The sequence below is a fragment of the Microcaecilia unicolor genome, chromosome 6, assembly GCF_901765095.1.
Source record: "Microcaecilia unicolor chromosome 6, aMicUni1.1, whole genome shotgun sequence".
NCBI classification, from domain to species: domain Eukaryota; kingdom Metazoa; phylum Chordata; class Amphibia; order Gymnophiona; family Siphonopidae; genus Microcaecilia; species Microcaecilia unicolor.
In genome coordinates, this window is record NC_044036.1 from 122432762 (window position 1) to 122459053 (window position 26292).

The 26292-nt window shown below is 41.8% G+C and overlaps 1 protein-coding gene across 3 annotated transcripts in view; it reads left to right on the forward strand.

Annotated features, from left to right (window-relative positions):
* The window catches only part of ODR4 (odr-4 GPCR localization factor homolog), a 56687-nt gene that overhangs the window by 79 nt on the left and 30316 nt on the right, over nucleotides 1-26292 (forward strand). Inside the window, exons 2-8 of one of the 3 annotated variants that reach the window (XM_030207478.1) lie at nucleotides 6583-6737; nucleotides 9054-9194; nucleotides 11353-11448; nucleotides 14898-15004; nucleotides 16872-16908; nucleotides 20217-20357; nucleotides 25839-25934. In XM_030207478.1, the coding sequence (XP_030063338.1) occupies nucleotides 6639-6737; nucleotides 9054-9194; nucleotides 11353-11448; nucleotides 14898-15004; nucleotides 16872-16908; nucleotides 20217-20357; nucleotides 25839-25934 (717 nt within the window). In that variant the 5' untranslated portion in view covers nucleotides 6583-6638. The remainder of the gene's footprint in view (nucleotides 1-6582; nucleotides 6738-9053; nucleotides 9195-11352; nucleotides 11449-14897; nucleotides 15005-16871; nucleotides 16909-20216; nucleotides 20358-25838; nucleotides 25935-26292) is intronic. The other 2 variants (XM_030207477.1, XM_030207480.1) reach the window with 2 other exon arrangements.

A 26292-nucleotide genomic window follows, 5' to 3' on the forward strand; every position in this document is an offset into this window, starting at 1 on the left:
GCGAGGAACTTAGCACATGTTAAAACTAACGAGCTCATAAGAACAGCAGTTGTTTCGCAGATAAGGATCTCGAGAATAAATTGTTAGAACTGTAAGGTAGAGCTGCCAAATTACCCTTTCCGGGGGAGGGGGGAGACTTTTTGGCTAGTCCTGGTTTTAAACTTACATCCCAAAGTAGCGTACTATTTATAGTCCATGCTTCTGTCCATTGAAATCAGTGCTGCATGTCCCATAAGTGCAGGAACAAACAGTGGGATATAGCCCCAGCAATCCAAAGATGGACAAGCAAACTTTGAGTTCTTAAATTGAGATTGATAGACGGACTTTCACGGTCCCATACGTGCACCTGGATGAGATTGACAAAAATCCAGAAGTGGGCAAAAAGTCTGTCTCCTGGAATGGATAACTTGGTAGCTCTGGTAAGGGCTGGTGAGTGGTTGAAATTTTAGGTAGACAGAGTAAGAAAACTTCCAAATGAGGCTTCTATTGGGGTGAGAAGATTCTGACTGGAAATTATTCAGGATCGTCTGTTCACTGATAAGGTTAAAGCACAGATGCTAGAGGTGGGCTATCCCAAAGGGTGAGATTTATCTCCTCAAAAGCGAGATGGATGACCAAAGCATGACATTTTTCAGGTGTGTCCAAAATATAAATCTAAAAAAGTTTTAACAGTCATATTGCTTTGCAAATGGAACAACGAAAGCAGCATTAAACAACGAAAGCAGCGTTAAATGTTTGGTGCTTCTATAAGGATATAAACAAAGTGGAGGCAAGATAGGCCATAAGTCATATTTAATTTGTTATGCCATTCCTCAGCGAATGGTTAGTGCAGCGGGCTTTGATCCTGGTAACTTGGGTTCAATTCCCACTGCAGCTCCTTGTGACCTTGGGCAAGTCACTTAACTCTCCATTGCCTCGGAGTACAAACGCAGCACTGTACACATTATATGCAGGTACTTTCTCTGTCCCTAGAGTGCTCACAATCTATCACTTAGATTGTGAGCACTCTAGAGATAGAGAAAGTACCTGCATATGTGTACAGTGCTGCTTACATCTAGTAACGCTATAGAAATGATTAGTAGTTAGCTAATAATATCTGAGTTCTTTACAAAGATAAAAATAAGTCTCTGTTCTGCCCTAATTCGGCAACACAATCAATATCAAATACCAATCATAAAAACAATAGCAGAGGTAGTATTTCAATTTTAAAGAGTCAGCAAATTTGCAGTACTTGCATAAGGGTATATAACACTATGATACAGCATTATGCAACCCATTTTTCTCTATAAGATGGGGCTTGACACTCCTGAGGACAGTTTATAAAAGACTGAAAATTGTCCTCTGCTCCATGGTTAACAATATGTGCATTGATGCCACATACTTGTAGGTGCAAGGAAGAGGGATGAGGCATTATGCAGGAAGGCATGATCTGATTTCTTCCTACTGTTGTAGCCACCTGCCTTTTCTTCCATTAGGTTTTCTCCTCATGAAAGTAATGATCAGGTCAGTTCACTGGCACTGTAGCTCAGATGAGTAAGAGAGGAGATCTCACAAGGGTGCAAGACTGAGACAGTTCACGGGAGGAAACACTCCTAATGTGTGAGACTTACCATTTTTGGTTTCGACACATCCTAGGTCCCCATGGGACTTAGAAATTGCGTGCTGGCACCTGGTATTTCTTGCCCCCGAATGTTTTTGTTGTCATCAACCTTGTAGTACTGCTGCATTTTTCCCACTTCCCCCACTATGGTTTCACTCTCTGAAAGCCTGAGCTGTGCAGTAGAGGAAGTATCGCAAGACTTGAAACCCCCAAAACTGCCTAAACTGGTATCTGAGGCTTACAATCTAAGTTTATATCCATGGCATTGGGAGAACTGGGATTTAAGCTGTAGCTGTCTTCATTCTCAGCTGCTCTAATCATTAGGCTACTTGTCCATGTGCTCTACAGTACTATCCACAGTGTAGTGCTAGGTTAACAGGGTGAGAACACTGGGGTCAATATTCAGTCAGTGGCAGTGAGCGTTTAGCTGACTGCCAGCATTATTTCCGGATATTCAGTGCCGGGCCATGTCTTGACTTTGGCATTGAATATCTGGGGTTTTTTAAGCTAGCTTGGACATAACTGGTTACGTCAATATTCTGAACTTACAACTACTACTACTTAACATTTCTAAAGCGCTACCAGGGTTACGCAGCGCTGTACAATTTTAACACAGAAGGACAATCCCTGCTGAAAGAGCTTACAATCTAATGGACAAATGTAGAGTCAGTCAAGTAGGGGTAGTCAATTTGGGGCGTTCTCGATTACATGAAAGGTATAAAGGTTAGGTGCCGAAAGCAATATTGAAGAGGTGGGCTTTGAGCAATGATTTGAAGATGGGTAGGGAGGGGGCTTGGTGTAGGGGTTCAGGAAGTTTATTCCATGTGTAAGGTGATGCGAGGCAGAATGGGCGGGGCCTGGAGTTGGTGGTTGTGGAGAAGGGTGTTGAGAGGAGGGATTTGTCCTGTGAGCGGAGGTTTCGGGCAGGAACATAAGGGGAGATGAGGGTAGAGAGGTAATGAGGTGCTGCAGGCTGAGTGCATTTGTAGGTAAGCAGGAGAAGCTTGAACTGTATGCGGTATCTGATCGGAAGCCAGTGAAGTGACCTGAGGAGAGGGGTGATATAAGTATATCGGTTCAAGCGGAATATAAGGCGTGCAGCGGAGTTCTGAACTGATTGAACTGGCCATGGTCTAGCGCATAAAGATAGGACTATGATTTCTGCAGTCACGTTTATGTGCTAAAACTGGCTGGTTAAGTTCTGAATATTGTAACATCAGTGGCTGAGTACTGACTCCGCCCCTGGAATGCCCCTAACATAGTTGGATTTTTACTTAGACACTAACCAGTCATTTTCAGCGAAGATAACTGGTTAAGTGCCGCTGAAAATGGCTGGATAGCCACGAACAAGCGATTTAACTGGTCAGCAGTTAAATTGTTTTGAATATTGACCAGATTCTGTTCATTATCCCCTTTGCTGCTCTTACTCCTTGTTCCATGTTTCATTTGTAATCAGGAAGCCTAAGAAAGGAAGAGAGCAGCTGGTATTCTCAATTTCTTCCAATGCTGCTTGTAGGGCTAGATAGCTGATTAGCTAATCATTACTCTGGTTAGAGTTTGTGGCTTGTCTCATCTGTTTGGGGAGCAGGGGTTCTTAACCCCAGTCCTGGGGACACACCTAGCCAGTCAGGTTTTCAGGATACTCACAATAAATATGTATGAGATAAAACTGCCTCCTTGGTATGCAAATGTACCTCATGATATATTGTGGGTATCATGAAAACTTGACTGGCTAGGTGTGTCCCGAGGACTGGGTTGAGAATCCTCAGTTTGGAGTAAGATTTTGCACTAATCTGGTCCCAAAACAAAGAAAAAGGTTCTCATGAAGGTTTTACTGGCAATATGAGAGAAGAATCAACTAAGGCAACAAAAAAGTGGGTGTGGAATTACAAAATCGCTAAAATAAACAGAATAATCCACAATATGAAAACATTGACTATATCAAAAATTTTATAAAAATGAAGGAAAAGTCTCAAAGAGCTCAAAATCAGATTTATAGAGCTGACATGTTCAAACGATCTCGTCGTCATTGGCAAAAACCTTCCAAAAATTATCTCTTTTATCAAATCTCATCAAATATAGTTTTGTAGTACAATCCTTACTATCTTCCAGCATTCATAGTATGCATTCATAATATGAGAGAAGAATGCCACACTTTGGAAATGTATTTATTAGTAATATAAAAATATATATATTAAACTGATATTATTATGGTAAAACAGTTAAAAAAACTTAGCAGTAAAACTTATCGGTACTTGTTAGAACAGTGAAGTAGCTATAACATTTCAACTAATAATTATTCCTGATACATAACTAACAGATAAACCAGTGGTTCCCAAACCTGGTCCTGGAGGCACCTCAGCCAGTCAGGTTTTCAGGATATCCACAATGAATATTCAGGACCAAGTTTGGGAACATCTGAGATAAACAATGAAGAACCACATGCCAGAGGTCCTGACTTACTTGGAACTTAAAAATACTTTCTACCTAGTCCACTAGACCAGGGCTCGATAAATTTCTTAAGAATCTAGGAGCCACCCCAAAAATATAGGAGCCAAACTTGGAATGACTGTAATTTTTATTTAGTGTGGAAAACAAACCAGCAGATCAGTATAATAGCCAAAAAGACTTTATTGAGGATACCGTGTATGAAACAAATGCCCGACACAGGCCGTGTTTCGCCCAACAATAGGGCTGCGTCAGGGGCTAGTCTGTATCTTTCTTAAATAAGATCGGTATCAAATTATATGTCAAAACAAGGATATAAGGAATCTTCTTCATAAAAAACCAGCATGAGCAGCATAAAATAGAATATCCTGGATGACGCCAGATAGACAATGAGTAGCCTGCTAACTGCATAGCACAGAATTCTGTTTGTTTATACCACACTTGATATACAGTCTTTCTATAGATACAGTCAAAACGGTTTACATATACTATTTTTGTAGGTAGTTTCTGTCCCTGATGAGCTTACAATCTCAGGTTATTTGAACTTGGGGAAATGGAGGGTTAAGTGACTTGCCCAGGGTCACAAGGAGCTTCAGTGGGAATTGAACCCAGTTCCCCAGGATCTCAATCCACTTCTCCCACGGTTAGGCAGCAGTGGGAATCGAACCCAGTTCCTCAGGTCTGAAACCCACTGCACTAACCCATTAGGCCACTCCTCACTCTCATGCTTACTGTGCAGTCTAGCAGCGAGAAGGGTGCTATCCAGTCTTTTACATTTGAGTGTCACATGTCTGATTATGTCTCAGTTGGCGAGAGATTATATGTGTGTGCTCAATGTAAAGAACGAGTCCCTTCTCTTGAGGTTAGACTTGGAGGAGCTGAGGGAGACAGGGAGGTACATAGGGGAGACCTACAGGGACGTTGTAGAGAAGTCCCACCTCCAGTCTGGTAGCCCCTGTGCTTCCGTGGAAGAGGGAAGTCTCCTAAAAGGAGAGTATTCACCCTAGTAGAGTGGTTCAGATTTTACATTTAGCCAAAGCAGCAGAGGAGGAAGCTGTGACCTGATGTGAGTTGATCTTTCCTTCACTTCTGATCAGTGCCAGGGATGGGGCTGTGTGCGTGCAGCTTTAGAGGAGGAGGTAAGAGGTATTGGAACTGCTTTGTTTCCTTCCCTCAGCCCCAGCAAAGTGCCCATGTGTTCGGAGCTGCAGAACCCAGACATAGATCCCATTTTATAGTTACCCTGGCGCCTGGGGTATGTCAAGCCCTGCACTAGACCATAAGTAATATGACACTATCCTCACCCTTTGGATGCACTTGGAAAAGTCCATTGCTTTCCCACATGGCAGGTTCCATCTCTCCCTCTCTTGGCCTCCAAGCTGATGTTTCACAGCTGGCTCCTGGATAAGGTCCAGTGGCGTTCCGAGGGGCGCCGACACCCGGGGCGGATCGCCGATGCGCCCCGCCCCCCCCCCCCCCCCCCCGTGCAGCGCACCCCCCACCCCGGCGAAAGAACCCCCCCGGGTGCATGCCGCTGGGGGGGGGGGGGTGCTGTGCGCCGGTCAGCGCACCCCCCCCAGCGGTGTGCACCCGGGGTGGACCGCCCCCACCGCCCCCCCCCCCTTGGTACGCCACTGATAAGGTCAAATAGGATGCCTCTGCTCCATTCTATCTTCTGTCTGTGCTCATAGTGGAAGGCTGTCTCAGCAATGAAGCTGGAATGCACACAGCCATCTTTGGAACTAGTCTTAGCTATGGCTGATATTCAACCCTGTACTGGTTGTCATTCAAGTTTATTATGAGCAATGCGTAGGCACTCAGAGGTTCCCCCTAGGAACTATATATTGGATGGTAAGATGATACCTATCAAAGAAAGGTGCTCTCTGTCCTTCCTGAGAGTCCCTGAGTTAGCAGCAAGAGTGCATGAGGACATTGTATCACATGTAGAACAGTTCTTTGATTGGATGAGCTGGGCACACAGATACTTGTTTATATAGCTGTGCATGTGGACAGTAGATGAGGTAAGGCCTTGGCTAATTAGGACCACTGAGCTGGGTAGATGTTGATTATCAGCTTGGTCCATGATAGCTGTCTTGCAAATGAAATAATGAAATAATGTTGTGATTGAATTTACCAAGGAGGTTTTTATGCCGATGATGAAAATGTCCTGCTCTTTCAGCTTGTAGCTGGGACCTTCTTGAGGCTTTTTCCTAATTTATTATTTAATTTTTACCACTGCTTACAGTTTTGACTATGAGAGTCTCTTTTTCTGTTCTGCATGGTTTGATATTTTTTGGTTCTCTTCCTAATTTATGTTGTAGTGTATATAGTTTAAAGCCATATTAGATTATTAACAGTAACATTGACAAAATGCACTATCACAAGTGTTAACACCATACAGACCCACTAGTGCTGTTTTGGACATTTTATCTAATGGAATGAAATAATTTCTCATTCATATTCACTTTATGTGTCTTGGCCACATTGTTGATAAAATACTGAAGCTGTTGAATTTGAAACTTAAAAGTTTACAGTGTTTCTGCTTTTCAGACTGAAATGATCAGTATTCCTGACTGCTGACACTTCAGAAATGGGGAGAAGTTACTTTGTGGAGGAAGCAGTGGGACAATACCTTTCCAGTTTTATTTCTACAGAGAAAAATTATGTTACTGGACTGTTAATAGGACAGGTAGGTGCATCAAGCCTCAGGAAACCAGTCTCGGTCAGAATGTAATTGTTTTAAGAATGAAAAGTGATCTGTGGATTGACTTCAGGTGCCCAAAAAAATTATTTTTATTCAACTTTGTGCAGTGGCATAACCAGGACTGATTCTTTTTTCTTTCTTTCTTTTTTTTTTTTTTTTAATGGGCTTGAGGTTAACCTGAGTGGGCACTATGCATTGTAGATGTTGACACCACTTCTGGTTCTCTTCTCAGCGACCTGTGCTGCTGTAGTTGACTGGGTGGCATGACCCCAAATTAGGGAGGGAGGGGCATTGCCCACTTGTAGTTGTGTCCCTGACTTTGAAAATTGTTTTAAAACAAAATAATTATTTCCACAATGTCCAATTATTCATTTATTGGTGCTAACCACCTTTATGAAGCGCGTCACCCAAGGCAGTATACAACAGACATAACTTTACATAAAATGTACAATTGTGTTAACAGCACAACAATAGTTAAATGGCCAAATATAAACATAAATACAAAAGATAAAGATGGGTAGATTAAATTCTAGCAATAGGTATAGCATGTTATAGTGACACAGCTATATGTACATTAGAACAATACAGTAGAACAAATACACAACAGAAATATGATAAGCATCAGTGGAATACCAATGATACACCATAACAGACAGTATGGAAGAACATTCATCTAACACAGATACAATACTTACAGTGTCAGCTCAATAAGTAGAGGTAGTCCTGAATTCAGTGTAGGCCCTCGGGGAGTAAGTTCCAGGGCAACGGGGACTTCTCCTAAGAAGGCTGTCTGGCAGGTATCGCATTGTGAACTTTCTTTTGTTAAAGAGTGCAGATATTGCTGATCCTTGAGAGAACCTTAGAGGTCTCAAAGGCATGTAAAGGACTAACTTAGTCTTTAGGTACTCTGACGCATTTTGTGTGAGGGCCTTGAAAATCTAACATAGAGTTTTGAATTTAGCCCTGAAAGGTACTGGTAGCCAGTATAGTTTTTGCAGGAAGGGTGCATTGTGGTCACACCACTTGCAGATCTCTTATCAGTTGTGTTGCAGCATTCTGAATTAGTTTCAGCTGGTGCAAATTCTTTTTGGGTTGACCAATGTATAGGGCAATGCAGTAGTCCAATTGTGATGATATCACAGCATCGGCTACTGCAGTGGTTCCTAAATCAGTCAGGTTTTCTGGATATCCACACCTAATATGTATAAGAGAAATGTGCATGTGGTGGAAGCAGTGCAGTGGAAGGTGGTGTGCAATGGCTTCTAGAATAGTCCCAGTGATAGGAATTAAAGAAAGTGTTCCCTTCCATTATCAGATTACAGTGAATTTTAAGATAAAAATGTCGTTTGCTCAAGTGTTCACTGTAAATTTTTTCATTCCAGACTAGATATTGAAATATTGTTAAATATTTCTGGATGTTTGATAAGCAAAGAAATAGCATGTATTTGCAGTGTAATATAAAAAAACTAGTAAAAAAGCCCCGTTTCTGATGCAAATGAAATGGGGGCTAGCAATGTTTTCTTCTGTGTGCATGTGGGAGTGTGTGTGTCCCTGCCCTCTGGCCTCTCTCCCCTCCCCCCTCTGAGTCCTTCACTGTTACCTGCCCTCTGGCCTCTCTCCCTTCCCCCCTCTGAGTCCTTCACTGTTACAGAACCAGCGATTTGATTTCGTGCTCTGCTGTTTTCCTTCACTGACTGTGTTACAGAGAGGGCAGGGCAGACACTCATAGGGAAACTGGATATCTCGCCCCCTTCACACTTCCGGCTGGAGGCTTCATAGAACGTTGGTGTTGCCTTTTATATAGAGAGATTAAGAGTTAGTATGTGACTAGTAGCTTCAGAGGGAATATCAGCCCAGGACTTTATAGAAATCACTAATTCACTGAACCATGGAGCATCCACACCCCTTGTACTGATTGCCTTGGTAATAGGAAGAACATTCTGCAGGAGGGGGCAGGGCAGGGCGGCTGCAGGGTCTGTGTGAGGTCATACCTGCTATCAGGTCCCTGGGGGTGTATGCATTCATATGCATTTTTTTCTGGGAGGAGGATCCACAGCTCTCTTCAGATTATCAAAAGGGTCTGTGTCCCAAATGAGGTTACAAGCTACAGATATAGAGCGAGCACTTTCTTTCCTTGGGTGCCACAGTCCCTCTGATTTTCACATGCTGCTTCGTATGTTCTTTAAAGGTTTCTGTAACACAAATAGAAGTGATGAGAGAGAGCAGCTTTGTCTGACTGTCTTGAACTGACACACAGAAAGGATCGATTTCCAGCCATTTACCATTACTTGCTCTTTGTAGTGTAGTTCACAACGAGACTATATCTTGCTGGCTGTTCGGACTCCCTCCAAGGAAGAACAGAGCGAGAGCCCCAAACGCAACCCTATTCAGCCGAAACTGAGTGACCTTGATGAGGAATGGATAGCAGAACATGCCAACCAGGTAAGACCAGCTCATGATTCCTTATTCTAACTCAGTTTGCTTGGTTGTAGAAGAGTAACAAAGTGATTGGACACACTACTGTCAAGCCCTGAAAACCAGATGATGATCTAAACGGATGCTTTTCTGAAGAGCTCCACGAATTTGCTACTTAGAGTCACAGTGGAGAAGCATAAGATGAAGTCATCTGTTTCCCTTGTCTTGTTCGGAACATGGTTGGTTGCGCAGATGATCCAGAGATTCATGTTGAGCATGGTCCAGCAGTTGTGTTTGTAATGCATGGAGAAATGCTGGCCCATAGTGGCAGCAATGTTTAATACAATTTGATATACCACCTTATTTGCGAACAAGTCGGAGCGGTGTACAATATGTAGGTGACAGTTGTGGGAATGGAGAAATCTATTGTGCAGCACGTTAATGGTGTTTTCAGAAGTGTCACCAATTTGGAAGAGGGTGTGGACGGAATTGTTCAGGTACGTGTGAGTTTAGGGGCCAAAGCTGCTGAGATGCAATAGTGTGTTAATAAAAGATCTTGGAGTAGTGCACCACAAGTTGGAAATGTTTCAACATGTGATTTTTAAATGTTCCCCAGTCAGGCATGTTATTTCTGATGGATATGCTAAGGAGGTAGTATAAAGAGGTTGTAAAGGTCCCTCCTCAGTCCATTTCACCAATAACCAGGGTATATATTTATCCCAGAGTTCAGTAAAAGGGAGGAAAGAGATAAATGAGGAGATGAAGAATGTAGTCTTGATATTTCTGGAGAATTTGCAGTTAGAGCCCTGTTTGAGAGCGATGCTGCTGGTCACCTATGCATTGCAACCTAACAAGATCTGAACATATGAGATGTACTTCAAGTTCAAGAAAGTTTTTTGGGATCTACAATATCTGTATTTCCTGAAATCTGTTTAGATTTGTGTTCTTCGCTGCAAAGCCAGTGGTGGCCTCCATCGACCCTAAGTATGGCTCCCTGACTCTTTCCCCAGTACACTATCTCCTCCCTTATCTTTTCCAGATTTACTGTTGGGATACTTCCATAACAGTAACAGTTATTTTGTTTATCACGCAGCTCTCTGTGAGTTTGAGCTATATGCTGTCCAAAATCTCACTCTCTTCTCACAAGACACCACCGTTCAGTTCAAACTGATGGCAAGCTATGTGATGCTGGAAGAAAACAATAGGTGTTCAACAGGTGGCACCACAAACAAGCCTCCAAAAATATATAGGGGTGGGAGCCAGCTTAAAGGGGAGAGAGGTAAAGATAGGAATGTGGAGGTTGACCTCAAAGTGTTATTTCCTTAGGAACAACATTTGTGTTGAGATTCCTATATCTTTGTTATTAAGTTGAAGGGTGTAAAGTATATTTTCTCTAACCTTAATAAACTGTAAAATTTTCCTTCAGCATGGAATTGCTATTGACTAATGATGTCTGATGGTACTTTCTCTATTTGAAGTTGTAGAGATATTAGCCGTGGTCTATTCATATCTTTTCCTCTTTTTTTTTTAATTGTCTTGTGTTGGGTTTGTTTGACTGTTTTTAATATTTTGTTCTTTTCTCTCTCTTGATTTATTATTTTTATTTTTTACAACTTCCTTCTCTCTCTATTTCTGTTGTTTTCCCTTGAAGGATCTCTTTCCCTTTCATGTTCCTCGCTCTCTCCGAGAGGATGGTATCATGCCCATTTACAGCTCCTGGAGATGCCCACTTTTCTGTGCAGTGGCAGCAAAGCTAGAGGTCTCCTTGTGACAGTTTACAGAGCTACATGGATAGGCCTTTTGCAAGAGTGAATGGAAATGCAGGAGGGTCAACTGAAGTGTGTCATTTAGAAGGGAATCTATGGGAATCCTTTGGCCTGAAAATGATCTTGCTCTGGAATCATGCTGATTTTCAGGTATCAGCATGATTTTGCTGTACCAGCTCACTGCATTGCCATCCATGTGTGGCAAGAAGGTGATTTGAAATCCTTAAGAGTACCTCCAACATACAGGAAACATGCCTGTTTTAGTCTGGAACTTACACTGACATAGTAGCATGTATAATTTAGAAAGATGATTGTAAGACATAAGGCATATTTTTCTAAGTAGCTCCTCCAAATCTGTGTTACAAAATATCCCTAGAAAGCAAGGACTGATCTTGTTTCTTGCTGCTTCTGTTTCTTAGGTCTCTCGGATGCTGCCTGGAGGATTGCTTGTCTTGGGAGTTTTTATCATCACCTCTCCAGAGCAGAGCAAAGATGCCCAAACTGTATTGCGTAAAGTAAGTAACCAGGGATTGAGACCCAGTGGCAGTGCACAAAGGAACTGTTAAGAGTTGTCTGGCCAAAAGACATGCCCTGGGACCTGATCCTAAAGATAAGAGAAACAACCCTGTTACCCCTGTTAAATTATTTATTATTTTTTTTATTTTATCAACGTTATTTATCTGGTATTGTAAATTGCTTATAAAATATGTATAAAAGCATTGACTTTTATGCTGGCACATACACACACAAAGCTCCCTTTGCTCAGAGCAAGTGAAGCTTTGTGTGGCAGTGTGGTAACGTGAACGAGGGTGGGTCTGGAGCCCAGGTAAGACAGTGCCAAACAGCGGTTGTAGGTAAAAGAAAATATGATTTATTATAAGTATGAGGTAGAGGGATCCTCTTCCATTCACAGGTAGGGGGAAGAAAATAAACACAAAATTGTCCTTTTTAATTGTAAAACACAAAAAGGGTTTAGCCAGTGGCCTGTTCTGCAGGGCCACGGCATACATTACTGTTTCTCAGCATGGCAGTACAATTTACTTGTCTCTGGCCTGGTTCTCCAGAGTTACCAATATAGTCTCAATCAGTTACTTGAGTCAAAAGTCCAAAGTTACAAAGGTCCAAGTTGAACTTGGCCTACCTGACTGTAGCAGTTCCTGCATGGGTGGTGGCTGCAAGTGCAGTTTAATGTTGCTGCTTTCCTCTAGGCCTCCTTAACTTAGCTATGGCCTCAGCTTATATTCTTCTGGACCATGGCCTCCTGGCTCCACTCCTCATGTGCCACTTCCCCCTTGGACGGGACTATAGGTTTTAAGGTGGCTCTGGAAAGGAAGAGGGGCAGCATCCTATAGACTCCCTTGCAGGTAGCTTTCAGGAAAGTCATTTTATAATGACACAGAGGTGCATAGTTGTCTTTATAAAATTGGTGCAATGTTTACATCTGTGTGCCTTTCCTGCTTAGGCAACCTCATATATGATTAGCCTTCATATTCCTTGGCACAAGGATTTCTATAAGCTATTCTGCTTGTTTATCAAGCTACTTATATGCTCCATACCTTTAATTGGTGGATTATGTTTCTTTATACTCAGCACTGTATACAGAAAATAGTGATAAAATGTGGAACTGGACAGTATGAAGGGTTTTTTTTTTTTAATAAAAAGGTGCCTATTTTGTAAAGACATCAACAAAGCAGTGAGGCAAATACAATGAGGATGTTTAAAGATCAAGGACCTTTATTTAAGTCACAAATATGACACATGTAGGACCCGATACAGCCGTGTTTTGGCATGTAAGCTTGCCTCAGGGGTCATCAAACCTGTGAGCATATGTCGGTGGGAATGCAAGTGGCAAATGTTTAGAAGAAATCAGTCCTTTAGTAAATCAGTTGCAGTGCCATGGCACTCTTGGTGTGCCATGCGTTATCAGCTCCAGTAAACCATTCATTATGGCCGTAAGGTTTTGGATCTTCTCCTCCTTTTTTTGTTCTCCTATTTTATAAAGGCAACATAGGCATCTGTGTTCCTTTATAAAACAGGCACCTAGAACCAGCCCAATAGTACGCAAATCGCCTTTCACAAATTTACACCTTTGATAAAGAAGATATAAATGTGTGCCTGTGCTTGCCTATTTTATATAATAAGTAAATCTCACCGGCTCTAAATACAGAAATTATCACAACAGCTGTTCAACTAATATCAAAATACTATATAATAATCTCTTCTGTTAAAAAATGTAAATATACATGTAATGTGAATATAGAAAACAGATCTTCAGAGGTGACCTTCCACTTAAACTATAGGCTTTGAAAGTCTTCATCAATCCAAAATCTTTGAAATATTTTTTTTTCATTTTATTTATCAATTTTTGTAGAAACAGTCAATGTCTGTAAACTTATTAACTTATGCTCTAACGCTATTCCTTCATCATGATAAGCGTTACTTATCTGACTTGCATAGCGGAGGTAATTGTGCCAACACATGTTTTGTCCAAAGCTTTCTCAAGGCATCCCCTTCAGTTCTTCTGCAGTGTGTGTCACGACCTGCTGCTCGATATATAATACTCATGTACATCAGAATTCCACCCCAGCAAGTGTCTATGGGCTCCTTTTACTAAGGTGCACTAATGGTTAGTGTGCACTAAATACTCAGAAGCCCCTAGAAATAAAATAGGCGTCTTAGCATAAGTACATACATAAGTACATAAGTATTGCCATACTGGGAAAGACCAAAGGTCCATCGAGCCCAGCATCCTGTTTCCAACAGTGGCCAATCCAGGTCACAAATACCTGGCAAGATCCCAAAAAAGTACAAAACATTTTATACTGCTTATCCCAGAAATAGTGGATTTTCCCCAAGTCTATTTAAACCTTTACCACATTCTTTGGTAACGAATTCCAGAGTTTAATTACACGTTCAGTGAAGGAAAAATTTTCTCTGATTAGTTTTAAATTTACTACATTGTAGCTTCATCGCATGCCCCCTAGTCCTAGTATTTTTGGAAAGCGTAAACAGACGCTTCACATCTACCCGTTCAACTTCACTCATTATTTTGTTGACCTCTATCATATCTCCCCTCAGCCGCCTTTTCTCCAAGCTGAAGAGTCCTAGCCGCTTTAGCCTTTCCTCATAGGGAAGTCGTCCCATCCCCTTTATAATTTTCGTCGCCCTTCTCTGCACTTTTTCCAATTCCACTTTATCTTTTTTGAGATGCGGTGACCAGAATTGAACACAATATTCGAGGTGCGGTCGCACCATGGAGTGATACAAATGCATTATAACTTCCTAATTTTAGTTTTCCATTCCTTTCCTAATAATACATAACATTCTATTTGCTTTCTTAGCCGCAGCAGCACACTGAGCAGAAGGTTTCAACGTATCATCAACGACGACACCTAGATCCCTTTCTTGGTCTGTGACTCCTATCGTGGAACCTTGCATGACGTAGCTATAATTCAGGTTCCTCTTTCCCACATGCATCACTTTGCACTTACTCACATTAAACGTCATATGCCATTTAGACATCCAGTCCCCCAGTCTCATAAGGTCCTCTTGAAATTTTTCACAATCCTCCCGCTAATTGTTAGCACACCTTAGTAAAAGAAGCCCTAAGAGTGGTACTCCTGCAAGAATGTGCCCACTTGTCCAATTTTTAAGAGCCATTTTCTGCATGTAAAACTGACTTTGTACATGGAAAATTTATATAAGACTACCTGCTGTGTAGGGCTGGAAAAACAATACAAGGGAGAATGGGGAAGAAACAATTGATTCCTTAGCGTTGACACTATACATGCAGATCCAGAGACTACATCTGCTCACGTTGTGTGAATAGAATCGTTGCCAGTGGAAAAGCTGCCAAATTTAAGCTTGCTGCTCTCCCTTTTTTCATTTCCTACTTGTGGGGAATTCTTTACAAGATGATACGTATGGGGGAGGAAAAGAAACAATTGAAATCTGTCTTTCTCAGTTAGTTTTTACAGTGGAAAAATCTACAATGAAGAGCAGATTGTGGAGGCTGATGGAGAATGATGTCTCAGATCGAGTGACCCTGCACTTTTGTTCTGTCACAAAGAAGTATCCTTTATCTTGAAAGAACAGTGTGTTTCATACAGGCTCCTCAGCCAGCCTAGCCCTCTTCTGCAGCAGGAGAGATTCCCATCTGTTTGTCTGGTCTGCAGACTCCTGGATGGAGGAAGGGATTTCTGTGAGTAAAGAGCCAATTGAAGGCTCAGGAAGTTGACCCCAAAATCCCAGAATGGTCCTGAATTTCAGTTTTGTGGGGCTTGGTTTCAAATGCAGATAATAGCAATTAGGTTGTGTGTTTTGTTTATTCTGTTCTTATGTATTTGTATTTAGAAATTTCTATACTGATAAATCAAACTTTTTTTTTTTTGTAGGTTAAGCAAATTATAACCTCACAATTGAATTTTTTTTACTTTTAGAATGATTATTTTTGTCCAAACTTGTTTACTTTATGTTGTGGAAAAGGTGCAACTCAGTGGTGAGGATTAGTCAGTGCAGGCATCCGTGACATGCAATGGCAGAGAATAGATTTGAAACAGCCTCTTGGAAGCCATCTTGACTCTTCTGCTGTTGCACCATTGAAGTCATAGCAGGATTTTAAGGGAAATGTATTCTTTAAAGGCATAGCAGATACCTCACGTGACACTTACATACATAATGTCCCTGAGTCTTCTAAGCTGTATAGTTAGTTTGTTTTTTTTCTGTTAACTTTTATAGTGAGTTTGGTACATATGAATGAAGCTGAATTGACAGGATTAGAAGTCAGAATGCAAATTGAATTTGCAGAACAGGCACAGCACAGGAGGCCCTTTAACCTGATCCATTACAAAATAGTCACAACATGGGCTATGAGAGGGGGACACTGTTAAGTGCCCACTGCCATAGCAGGGTACATCACTGGTGGGGAGAAGGGACACATCAAACTGTGCTACCTCGGGGGGGGGGGGGGGGGGACAACATTATATCCTGTCCCACCCTCAGAACAGGTACAATCTGATGGGGGCACTGTATCCCCCCTACACTGTCATACTAAAATGCGTCAACCCTCCTCTGAAGGGACCACTTCTAAGAGCAGTAGGGTGCCTATGAGTTCTTTGGTGCTTCTGTTGAGGCTGCCAAGTATGGTGCCAGTTGGTGATTGTGTATTGTTGCTGCTGCTGTTGTTGTTTTTTTTTGGGGGGGGGGTTGAGTGAGCAGGACACCTTTCTCATAGGAACTGTTTTAAAAACATAGTTTCATTTCACACAGGGTTCCAAAAAATATTTTGCAACTTCCCAATTTGAATGTTATGAAAATTTCATCTACTAGGAAGCGTTCTTTTTCTTACATTCGTCCTTCTCTTTGGAACTCTTTGCCTGAGGAACTCCAAAATGCTTTTTCATTGCTGTTTTACATTTTTTATTGTAATTGTTTTTTTCATATGATTGTATTTTGTAAACTGCTTTGACACTAAGGTATAAGGCGGTATATAAAATGAATAAATCCAAGTCAATCCAAATAACTCTGATCTAAAGCTGAGCCAGTTATGTATGGGTGTAAGACTCTATAACCTTGTGCCAGTCTCCATTGACTTACTCTTTATATATGCCCCAAGGGTTAGACCTTGACCTTTGAAGTCATATTCAAAAGTTTCCTTATAGGCACTCGGGGTCAGTGTCGATCGTTTTCAGGCCAAGGACAGAAATTTGAAAGAGGCTGCCGAAGCTCACCAGCAAGGTGTATCTCTTTCATTTTTGACAGGCCCAGATCAAATTGCCTTATTTGCCTCCTTCGTAACACCAGCCCTTTAAGGTTCTGAATGGGAAAAAGGTTTTGACAATAGGATCCTGTTTTTTGTCTTTAAAGTCCTCAGTCTTTAAATAGTTCTGGTTTTCATGATTTTATTTTGACATATATGCTTTTTCCTTAACTCCTAAAGAATGCTGTGTCGAACCTATGATGTTCGAGATGCAAAGGTAAATCTGATGAATGCTTGTCCAAGCAGTTATAAACATTATCTAGTGACATGTCTATGGACTGTTGAGAGAGTGTGGGTCCTGTCTTGCAAAATCTGGATGTACAATCATTGGACTGTTTTTATATCAGTTTTATTAAAGATATCACAACCTGCAACAAATCCAGTTTTCTCTTGAACCAATATGATTAATACCTAGGGAGAAAAGTTCACCAATTTGGTAAATTGAATTAATATATTATCAATAAATGCTTGACTAAAAGACTTTTTTTTTGTTTAAACCAATACATTTTGTAATTGTGGTCTTCCATCTGTAAATCAATTACACCCTCAGGAATTACGTGATGATGCACCCCAGAATTTACCACATAATGCATGCATGCATAGTTAATGAGCTAGCTCATTCTCCAAATAGCAGGGAGAGCTTGAATGGAACAGAACTTCTGTGGCAACAGCCCGGGGGGGGGGGGGGGGGGGGGGGATTCGTTGCCAGAGAATGTGGTAAAAGTAGTTAGCTTACCGGGATTTTAAAAAGGTTTGGATAGCTTCCTAAAAGAAAAGTCCGTAAACTGTTATTAAGATGGACTTGGGGAAAATCCACTGCTTATTTCTAGGATAAGCAGCATAAATGTATTGTACTGTTTTGGGATCTTGCCAGGTACTTGTAACCTGGATTGGCTACTGTTGGAAAAAGGATGCTGGGCTTGATGGACCTTCGATCTGTCCCAGTATGGCAACACTATGTATTTTATAACATGGAATTTACCTGCCAGCCTTCAGGAGGTGGGGTGTGGAAAGCTGCAGTAAAGAGAAGCTGTTCTGTCCATTCTTCCTGCTTCATGTGGCTCTCTCAGATTGTAAAGTGGCTGGTGATCCAAGCCTTATGCTGTTTTCTTGAGTCTTTGAGATCATTGCTGGATTTTGGGCACCATGTGGCTCAGACACTGAAAGCTGCAAAATGCAAGAAGACAATTAGGTCAGGGTGGGATGCTTGCAGTGTCTGAAGGTGAGCTGGAGAGGGAGGGATAGGAGAACTAGCTAGAGAAGTAGAGATGGGGAGGAAAGATCTGCAGGAGAGGCAATGGGGGGGGGGGGGGGGCAACAAGCTAAAGAAACTTGTTGGGGGAGAGACGGGGGTTAAGTGGTTTTGTGTGTGAGAAAGAGTGTGTTTGAAGTTGTAAGGAGAAGAAAAGAACCGTATAAAGGGGAGAGCTAGCACAGTTTGGAGGGGTGTGGGTTAAGAAAGAGGGGTAGCTTCAGACAAACAAGCACCAGACACAAAGATGCACCAAAAATGTTTATTTCATGCTACTTAAATTTTATCTTTGTGCTGCTGATAAACAATATTGAGGAACAATATTGGATGCAGAGTTTTCATAACATCCATATGCAAATGTGTGTGTATGTTTTTGCATGTGCATGTAAGAAATGAACAGGGTATAAGTGGCTGACACATTTACTCCCATAAGTATTCTTTGTTCATTTGGAATGACATACAGTGTTTTCTAAAAGTCTTCACACCCTTCTACAGTTTTCACAAACAATACAGTTCAAAGTACATTAAAGCAGACATTTGTTTCATTGAACTAAGCAACATACTCTACACTTTCAATGTGAAAACAATTATAGAAATATTTTTAAAAAATAAAGAAGAAGAAGCCAAAAATTCTTGATTGCATCAAGTCGTCACACCTCTTGACTTTATGCTTGGTGGAAGCCCCTTTTGCAGCTCTAACAGCCATGAGTGATTTAGGATAGGCATCCTCAAGTTTTGTACAGTGGGCATGGCAACATTTTCCCCACTTGTCTTCACAGAATTGTTCAATCTTCTTTATGTTTACTGGGGATGGTCTGTAGACCACAGATTTTATGTTGATTCCAGTTCTGGGCTTTGACTGAACCACTTCAAGGCATTCACTTTCTTTTTGCTATGCCACTCAAATGATGCTTTTGCTTTGTGTTGTGATTGTTGTCCTGCTGTTTCAGGTCTAAGGCTGAGTGGAATAGGTTCTCCTCCAGGATCTGCCTGTACTTTGCAACATCCATCTTTCTCCAGGTCTTCTCAAGCCTTCCTGTCTCCATTGTTGCAAGGCATCCCCACAGCATAATATTGCCACTGTAATGTTTTGCCATAGGGATAGTTTTAACAGAGTTGTGCTGTGTTTTGTTTTACACCACACACTTGTTCTGTAATCTATGGCTTTTTATCAGCAGTTGCTGCCTTCTTTCCACCCCCTTTCCCCCATACAGGCCATGCTAATGAAGTAATCTTGAAATTGTTGAATAATCAACATTTCCCTAGTTTCAATCAGAGATCTCTGTAGTTCTTTTAAAATAATCTTAGCCTCATAATGATCTTCCTCAGTAATTTCTTTAACTCACAGCTACTGACTTTAGAAGGCCTGATTTAGTCAGTGCCTGGTATTGCTCAGCGGCGTACCAAGTTTGGCGCGGTGGGGGTGATCCACCCCGGGTGCACACTGCTGGAGGGGTGCAGAGAGCAGCCGTGCACCTGTCGGCTCCGCTGGTTCCCTGCTCACTCTGCCCTGGAACAGGTCACTTCCTGTTCCGGGGCAGAGGGAGCAGGGAGCCGAGAGCCGTGCAGATGCTCCCAGCAGCTAAGAAGGCACCCGGGGGGGGGGGGGGGGGTGATGCGCCGGGGGTGTGTGTGTGTGTGTCATTGAGCCAGGGAGGGGTGTTGTGCTGCACCCGGGGGGGGGGGGGGGGGGGGGGGGGTGCATCGGCCATCTGCCCCAGGTGCCAGCCAACATAGGATCGTCACTGGTATTGCTAAATTATTTGCACTTTACAATAAATGATCTGACAGCACCTTGAGGAATATCCAATCACTTTGGTGAAAGACTATAAGAAAAACTCAATCTGTACCAGTTGAATAAGGTTTTCTCAGAGTTGTTGCAGCCTATCATGCAATATAGCCAGTTAGTGGATATTCAGTGAGAGATAACCAGTTATCTCCCACTGGATATCTGCGGTTAGGTGCTTAAACGCTATTTAACCTGTCAGGAGCCATTCCTGGCCGATTAAATAGTTTTCAATATTGAGGGTTAACATTAAGGAGTATGCTACAGAGATAACATATTAAGGCATATGCTACGGAGTCTTGGAGTCAAACAGTTTATAAATGACTCCCATATAGCCAAAAAGCAATTTGTCACTTTCTCCCCATTTATAGCAGTCAGTTTCTCCATCCTCAATAGCTCATACATATGATTTCTCCATTTTTTTTTTTTTTTACAATTTTAAATAGCAGCTTGTATTTATTTATTTATTTATTTATTTATTAATTAGAGTTCCGCCAAACCAGCTGATTGGAAATACCAAAGCAATGTGTCATCATCTTGGCTACCGCTAGAGTGTGCTGTTGGCATTAACCTCCTGATTCCGCTCTCTGCCACTTCTGCCAGTCGTGAGATTCACAAGAACATCCGGGTAACTATACTGATATCATATATTGCATAACGGGCCACTTAGCAGATCATTGTGGTATTTGTTCTTTTAAAATGGACAGGTCAGAACGAGCTTTCTGAACAGCTGAGAGTACTTCTTGGCAATATGTATGATCCTACATGTGTGCATTTTGTCTTATCAGGTTCACTCATTACCACCCATTTCAGATAATCAAAGTAGCCGCCAGTCAAAAAAAATCAGAATTCCCTCACAGGAGCATTAATTTTGCCACATGGGAGAAAAGGAGAAATTATATCTTGCGTACAAATTTTCTTTCCTTAAGTCAATTCAGACCATTGCCCCATGAGTGGGTATATACATGTTCAAAAATGTCTGGTCAGCTTGACAGTCTCCTTGAAGGGAGATCATGTCAACCCAGATAAGCTAATGAGAGTAATGAAATGGGGCAATGGAAGGTTCTGAAAAGGTGGCTGAAAAGTGAAACCACTGGAAGTAACCAATTGTAAGCTGACAAGATTGGAAGAGTGGCCTAATGGTTAGAGCACCGGTGTTGCAATCCAGAGGTGGCCGGTTCAAATCCCACTGCTGCTCCTTGTGATCTTGGGCAAGTCACTTAACCCTCCATTGCCTCAGGTACAAACTTAGATTGTGAGCCCTCCTGGGACAGAGAAATATCCAGTGTACTTGAATGTATCTCACCTTGAGCTACTACTGAAAAAGGTGTGAGCAAAATCTAAATAAATAAATAGTAGTAACCCAGAATTTGTGATAGTCCGGGTGAATCAGAATGTGCAGATATGCCTTGGACTGATCAAGAGAGGTGAGAAATTCACCTCGGAGCACAGCCACAATGACCAACTGCAGAGTTCCCATGTGAAAGAGAGAGACCCTGATGTCCTTGTTGACCCCTTTGAGGTCCAAGATCAGATGAACAGACCCCTTCTTTTTGGGGACCACAAAATAAAAACAATACCTGCCAAAACCTGTCTCTCATCCAGAAACACCAGAACAATCACACCCAACGCCAGTAACCTGGCCAAGGTCAGCCGCTCCAGCTGCCTTCTGAGCCACCTTGCACAGGAACTCCACTAATAAATTGGGAAGCAGGAGGAAGTGACGTCATCCAAGGAGTGTGGACATCTGAGAGTTGAGCCCCAATGGGGCAGTAAATAAAAAGTGATATTTTTCTTCCTCTGTTTTGATAATTTGCAGTGATCGAGAGCTACTGAGCACATATCTTCTAATGTCTACTACACCAGTGGTTCCCAATCCTGGTCCTGATTTGTAGTGAGAGCAAAAAACGCTAGTGGTACATGCAGATCTCATTGTGGATAGCCTGAAAACCGGACTGTGACAAAACAGTGGGTTTCTGAGCCTGAAAACCGTATTATTTTATTAATTGTATTTCTCCTAATTGGCCAGCAGATGGCGCTTGTTTTGAGTTTTAAAGCTGTTGCACAAAAAGACTTTCTTTTTTCCAGTTTAAGTTTATGGAAAGTTAATCTGCAGTACCATTGGCCAAATTCTTTCAAAGTCAATGCCCTGGGGCTCTGATTGGCCCAGGAGTTCAAATCTAGCCAGGAGGTGCTAGATTTTTCTTTAATCTCAATGTGGGGGTACAGAGGAGAAACATCTCTGTCCTGATATCCTGTTCAAAGCTTGTGAACATTTAAGTTCCTGAACTCCCCAGGTGCTACCCAGGTTGTAACAAGTGTTGGATAGGTCAGTTAATCCTTGTTTTGGTTATCTGTTATTGCTTGCCATACTTTTCCATCAGTTTTTTTTCCCAAAAGTTCACTGTTCAATATTTTCATGATGATAAACCTATATTTATTAGCTCTGCTGTCCTGGACTAAGAATCCTGGTTTGTGTTTTTGGGTCTGTTAGTGCTTTCTGGGAAATATGGGACTCCTGGGACTGTGGCCACAATGTCCTAGAAATCGCCGGGGAATAACTTGAGAATGGGAGACTTGCCCAGAGGCAAGTGGGACACAGTTGGTGGGAGGAGGGTGCTAGTACAGAGCACGTGCCCAGGTGCAGGTGGTCCTGAGCATTGCTGGGGACAGACCCTCCAGGTGGCCACAGGGTTAGCCCCAGGTGGGTGCTAGACTTTTTTTGACACTGACTGGTTGGGGTGCCTCTAGTAGCAGGTTTGGGAACCACTGTTCTACACGGAAGTGATTGGAGAAATTTTTAATTTGCACTGAATACTGGGGATTCTTGGTGCTTTCAGTCTGGCAGGGATGACTTGACCAGTTCCAAAATGGCACCGGAACAGTCTGAATCAGATGATGGTTAATTGAGCACATCTGTTGCGAGCAGCAGTTAAGTTTTTCAAAGGGGGACATTATTCGTTGGTTGAGAGCTTTGAGGGACGAGATGAAGGTGATCGAGGGATCGGTAACTGACTGGAGCACATGGAGGAACAGATAGAAGGCCTAGAGCCAGATACATGCACAACATAAAAAGAGAAGCAGCAATATTTATTTATTTATTTGGGACATTTATATCCCACATTATCCCAAACAAATTTGGGTTCAATATGGCTAACAAGAAACATTAACAATAATACAATACAAATAATTTGAACATACGTGGAGGGGCATAATCGAGAATAGTCTATGCATTGATAATATCAGTTTACCATTGGAGTCCTCCCTGAACATCTTGAGAGTGACCTTGGATAAATGTCTTTCATTTGAAGAGTAAGGACAGATAGTAGCTAACAAGGAGTTCAGAGTATTATGGAAATTACGCCATATAAGATCAAATTTTAAGCCAGAAGTGTTTAGATTGATTGCACAAGCAATGGTGCTGTCGCACATCGATTATTATAATATAATATATATTGGCTGTAAGAAAGTGGTGATAAAAAAATCTTTGAACCTTGTTAAATATCACGGCACAATTGATAGTTGAGGTATCTATGTTTGATAGTCACCCGATTATTGGTGCAACTGCATTGGTTGCCAGTGCACATGTAAGTTGTTTTTAAGCTTTGCACCAGCGTATATGTCTAGGGGCCCTTTTACTAAGCCGCATAAGTGTCTACGCGCGCCAAAATGGAGTTACCGCCCAACTACAGTGTGGCTCTTGCGGTAATTTCATTTTTGATGTGCGTCCGACACGCGTCTGAAATATTTTTTTTATTTTCGGGCACGCGTAACAGATCATTACCGCCCAGAGTCTTTACCGCTAGGTCAATGGCTGGCGGTAAGGTCTGAGACCCAAAATGGACACGCAGCAATTTTGATTTTGCCGCACATCCATTTTTTTGGGGAAAAAACAGGCCTTTTTTATGGGTGCACTAAAAAATGGATCGGCGTGCACCCAAAACTCGCGTCTACACTACTGCAAGCCATTTATCAGTGCGCCTTTGTAAAATGACCCCTAATTTAATTAGATTATCATTGAGGACCATTACTCGTGGATATAGGTAGTTTTTAATTTTACAATACCCAAACCCAAAAGAGATGATGTACAAGAAGGTCTTTGTTAGTACATTTGCATATTTGGCAGCTACTCAGTGGAATGAATTACCAATTGATATTAGAAGGCAATCCAATTATATGGCTTTCTGAAAGTTATTGAAAACTTTTTTATTTAGAACATTTTAAAATATGAAATAGTTGTATGAGCCACACTGAACTTTGTTGCTATGTGTGGGATACAAATGTCATGTATCATTATAATATCCCTAGAAAAGTTTTGTAAAATCCCCTTTTATATATATCTTTTTTGCCTGGTTCATGAGAATTGGGAAATCCATTTCCAACTATGTTACAATCTGCAAGACCCTCATTTCTTTTTCCGGTGCTCTGTTGCTTTCCTGACATTGCCAACATCTGTGGTTGCTCTCATTGAGATTTTTAACAATTAGCGGTTTCCCACACTTCAGCCAGAGCACTTTATTATATTTGTAGTCTGATGTAAACTGCTCTGGCAGGCCGATCAGAAGCACCGTGCTGTTCTAAACAACGCTCTAAAAATATCACTGGAACAGCGTGTGGCTATACTGCCCCTATAATCAAAGCTAATAGCAATCAAATTTATGCAATGTAAAGAGGCCCCCGAAGAGGAGGAAGGGGGGTGCAGTGAGGGAGGGCTAGCGGTCCCACTAGACCACCAGGCCATTTTTTTTCAATGTTTGGGGGGGGGGGGGAACGTAGTGGTCCCACTGTATCACCAGAGTCCTTTAGAGTTTTGGGGTGGGGGGGCCTGGAGGTCCACTGGACCTCCAGGCCTTGTGTTTGAGGAGGGAGGGCTTAGGTTTGACAGGTCCAGGAGAAAGTCCCAGACCTGTAAAACCTCTTCAGTGGTCTCCCCCATTCCCCCCTTGCTGGCAAACCCTAATGCCAGGTCCAAGCTGGTATAGGGTTTGCAGCAGGAATAGCGTTCTTGTTTGTCACGCTGCCTGCTGATCATTACGGAGGAATGTGGGAGACCCTCGTTTGCATGCAATCTGCAATCAGAGCCAGCAAGCGCGTTGTTTCACACGATCACCAGCTCTGATCCTGGGGTGCGGCACCCGCGTCTGCTTCTGATCATCGGGACCTGTAGGAGAAGTGCAGTATAGAAATCTCTTATGGGGAGTGAAAAAAAAAAACAAAAATAGCATTTCTGTAGTTCCCATTCATATGGTTAAAAGAGAGAATAAAAATATATACAGTTGTTAAAATGCCCCTAGTTTATAATGAGAGCTGCTCAGAGTGGCAGCATTCCCACATGAGGCTGAAATTAATATATTTGGGCCTAAAAAAAAAAAAGATATTGAGGACTAACCTAATGGTTAGAGTAGCTGATTAAGAATCAGGGAGCCAGGGTTCAAATTCTTCATCCCTCTTCTTCTCTTCATTCCTTCCTGTGTTACCTCGGGTACAATTTAGATTTTCAGCCATACAGGGACAGGGAAGAATCCACTGTTCCTGACTGTAACTTATCTTGAGCTTAGATTTAAAATAAGGCAAATTACTATTTGTGGGCAGAGCAGAGGTCATTTGATGGATAGTAGCCGTTCCACTACGTGTTCCAAACACCTACCTTCTACCTCTCTCAAGTCAGAGACTAGGTGTGCAGATTCATAGAAATCTGGCAGGAGCCATGGTGTGAACACTTGCCTGCATCCCTGGAGCTGGATTGAGATCACTTTCTCGTTTCACATAACCTACCCAAAGCTGGAGGCAAAAAGTTTTTGTTTTTGTTTTTTTCTTTAATGTTGTAACCATTTCAGATGTTGGCTTTATTTGCCCTCGGAGGCTAAAAGGATAATTTGAGTTGAAATTAATCCTGTTTTCTTACATTGGGATTGTGAACTATCTTTCCAAGAGAGACTATAATTCTGTGAATTTTTGCATGAATAATAGGTATTCCGTTGTGTGTTAATAGAATGCATGTTTATGTTTAGGTTATAAGAAAGCTGGCATCTTGTTAATAATATTTACGTTCTTTTTGTCTGCACATCATCCTTAAAAGCTTGGTGCATTTTCTTTTTTGCCTTTCAAGAGTGGGTTAACAGACTGGGCTGCACAAATTGAGAAAAGCATTTTTCTGATCAATGGGCAAGTGAAAGAGGAAGACTCTGAGTTGTTGGAAGGCCAGGTAAGTCTAGCAGAAAATTCCAGCTGAGTAAAAGCTTAAGACAAAATGATGTTTTGTGTTGTGTGTTCTGGGATCAAACAATGATGCAAAGTGAGCAGTGATCTAGTCCAACCTGTGGGAAAACACTCCTCCACTCCTTTTCCACAAGCATAGTAACCTGGTTTTATAGGGAGGATTTTTTGATCAAGGCTATTATTTGGGTATTTCCCCCGCCCCTATCATGATGCATTATGGGATTTTTGATGCTGAAGAAGCAGGATTGTATATACCAAAATCATCAGAGCCAAAAATTAAAAAGTCAGAACTGTTCATGTCTCTCTCTTAACAGTGGATCAGGTTGCATCCATCATGGTGGCAG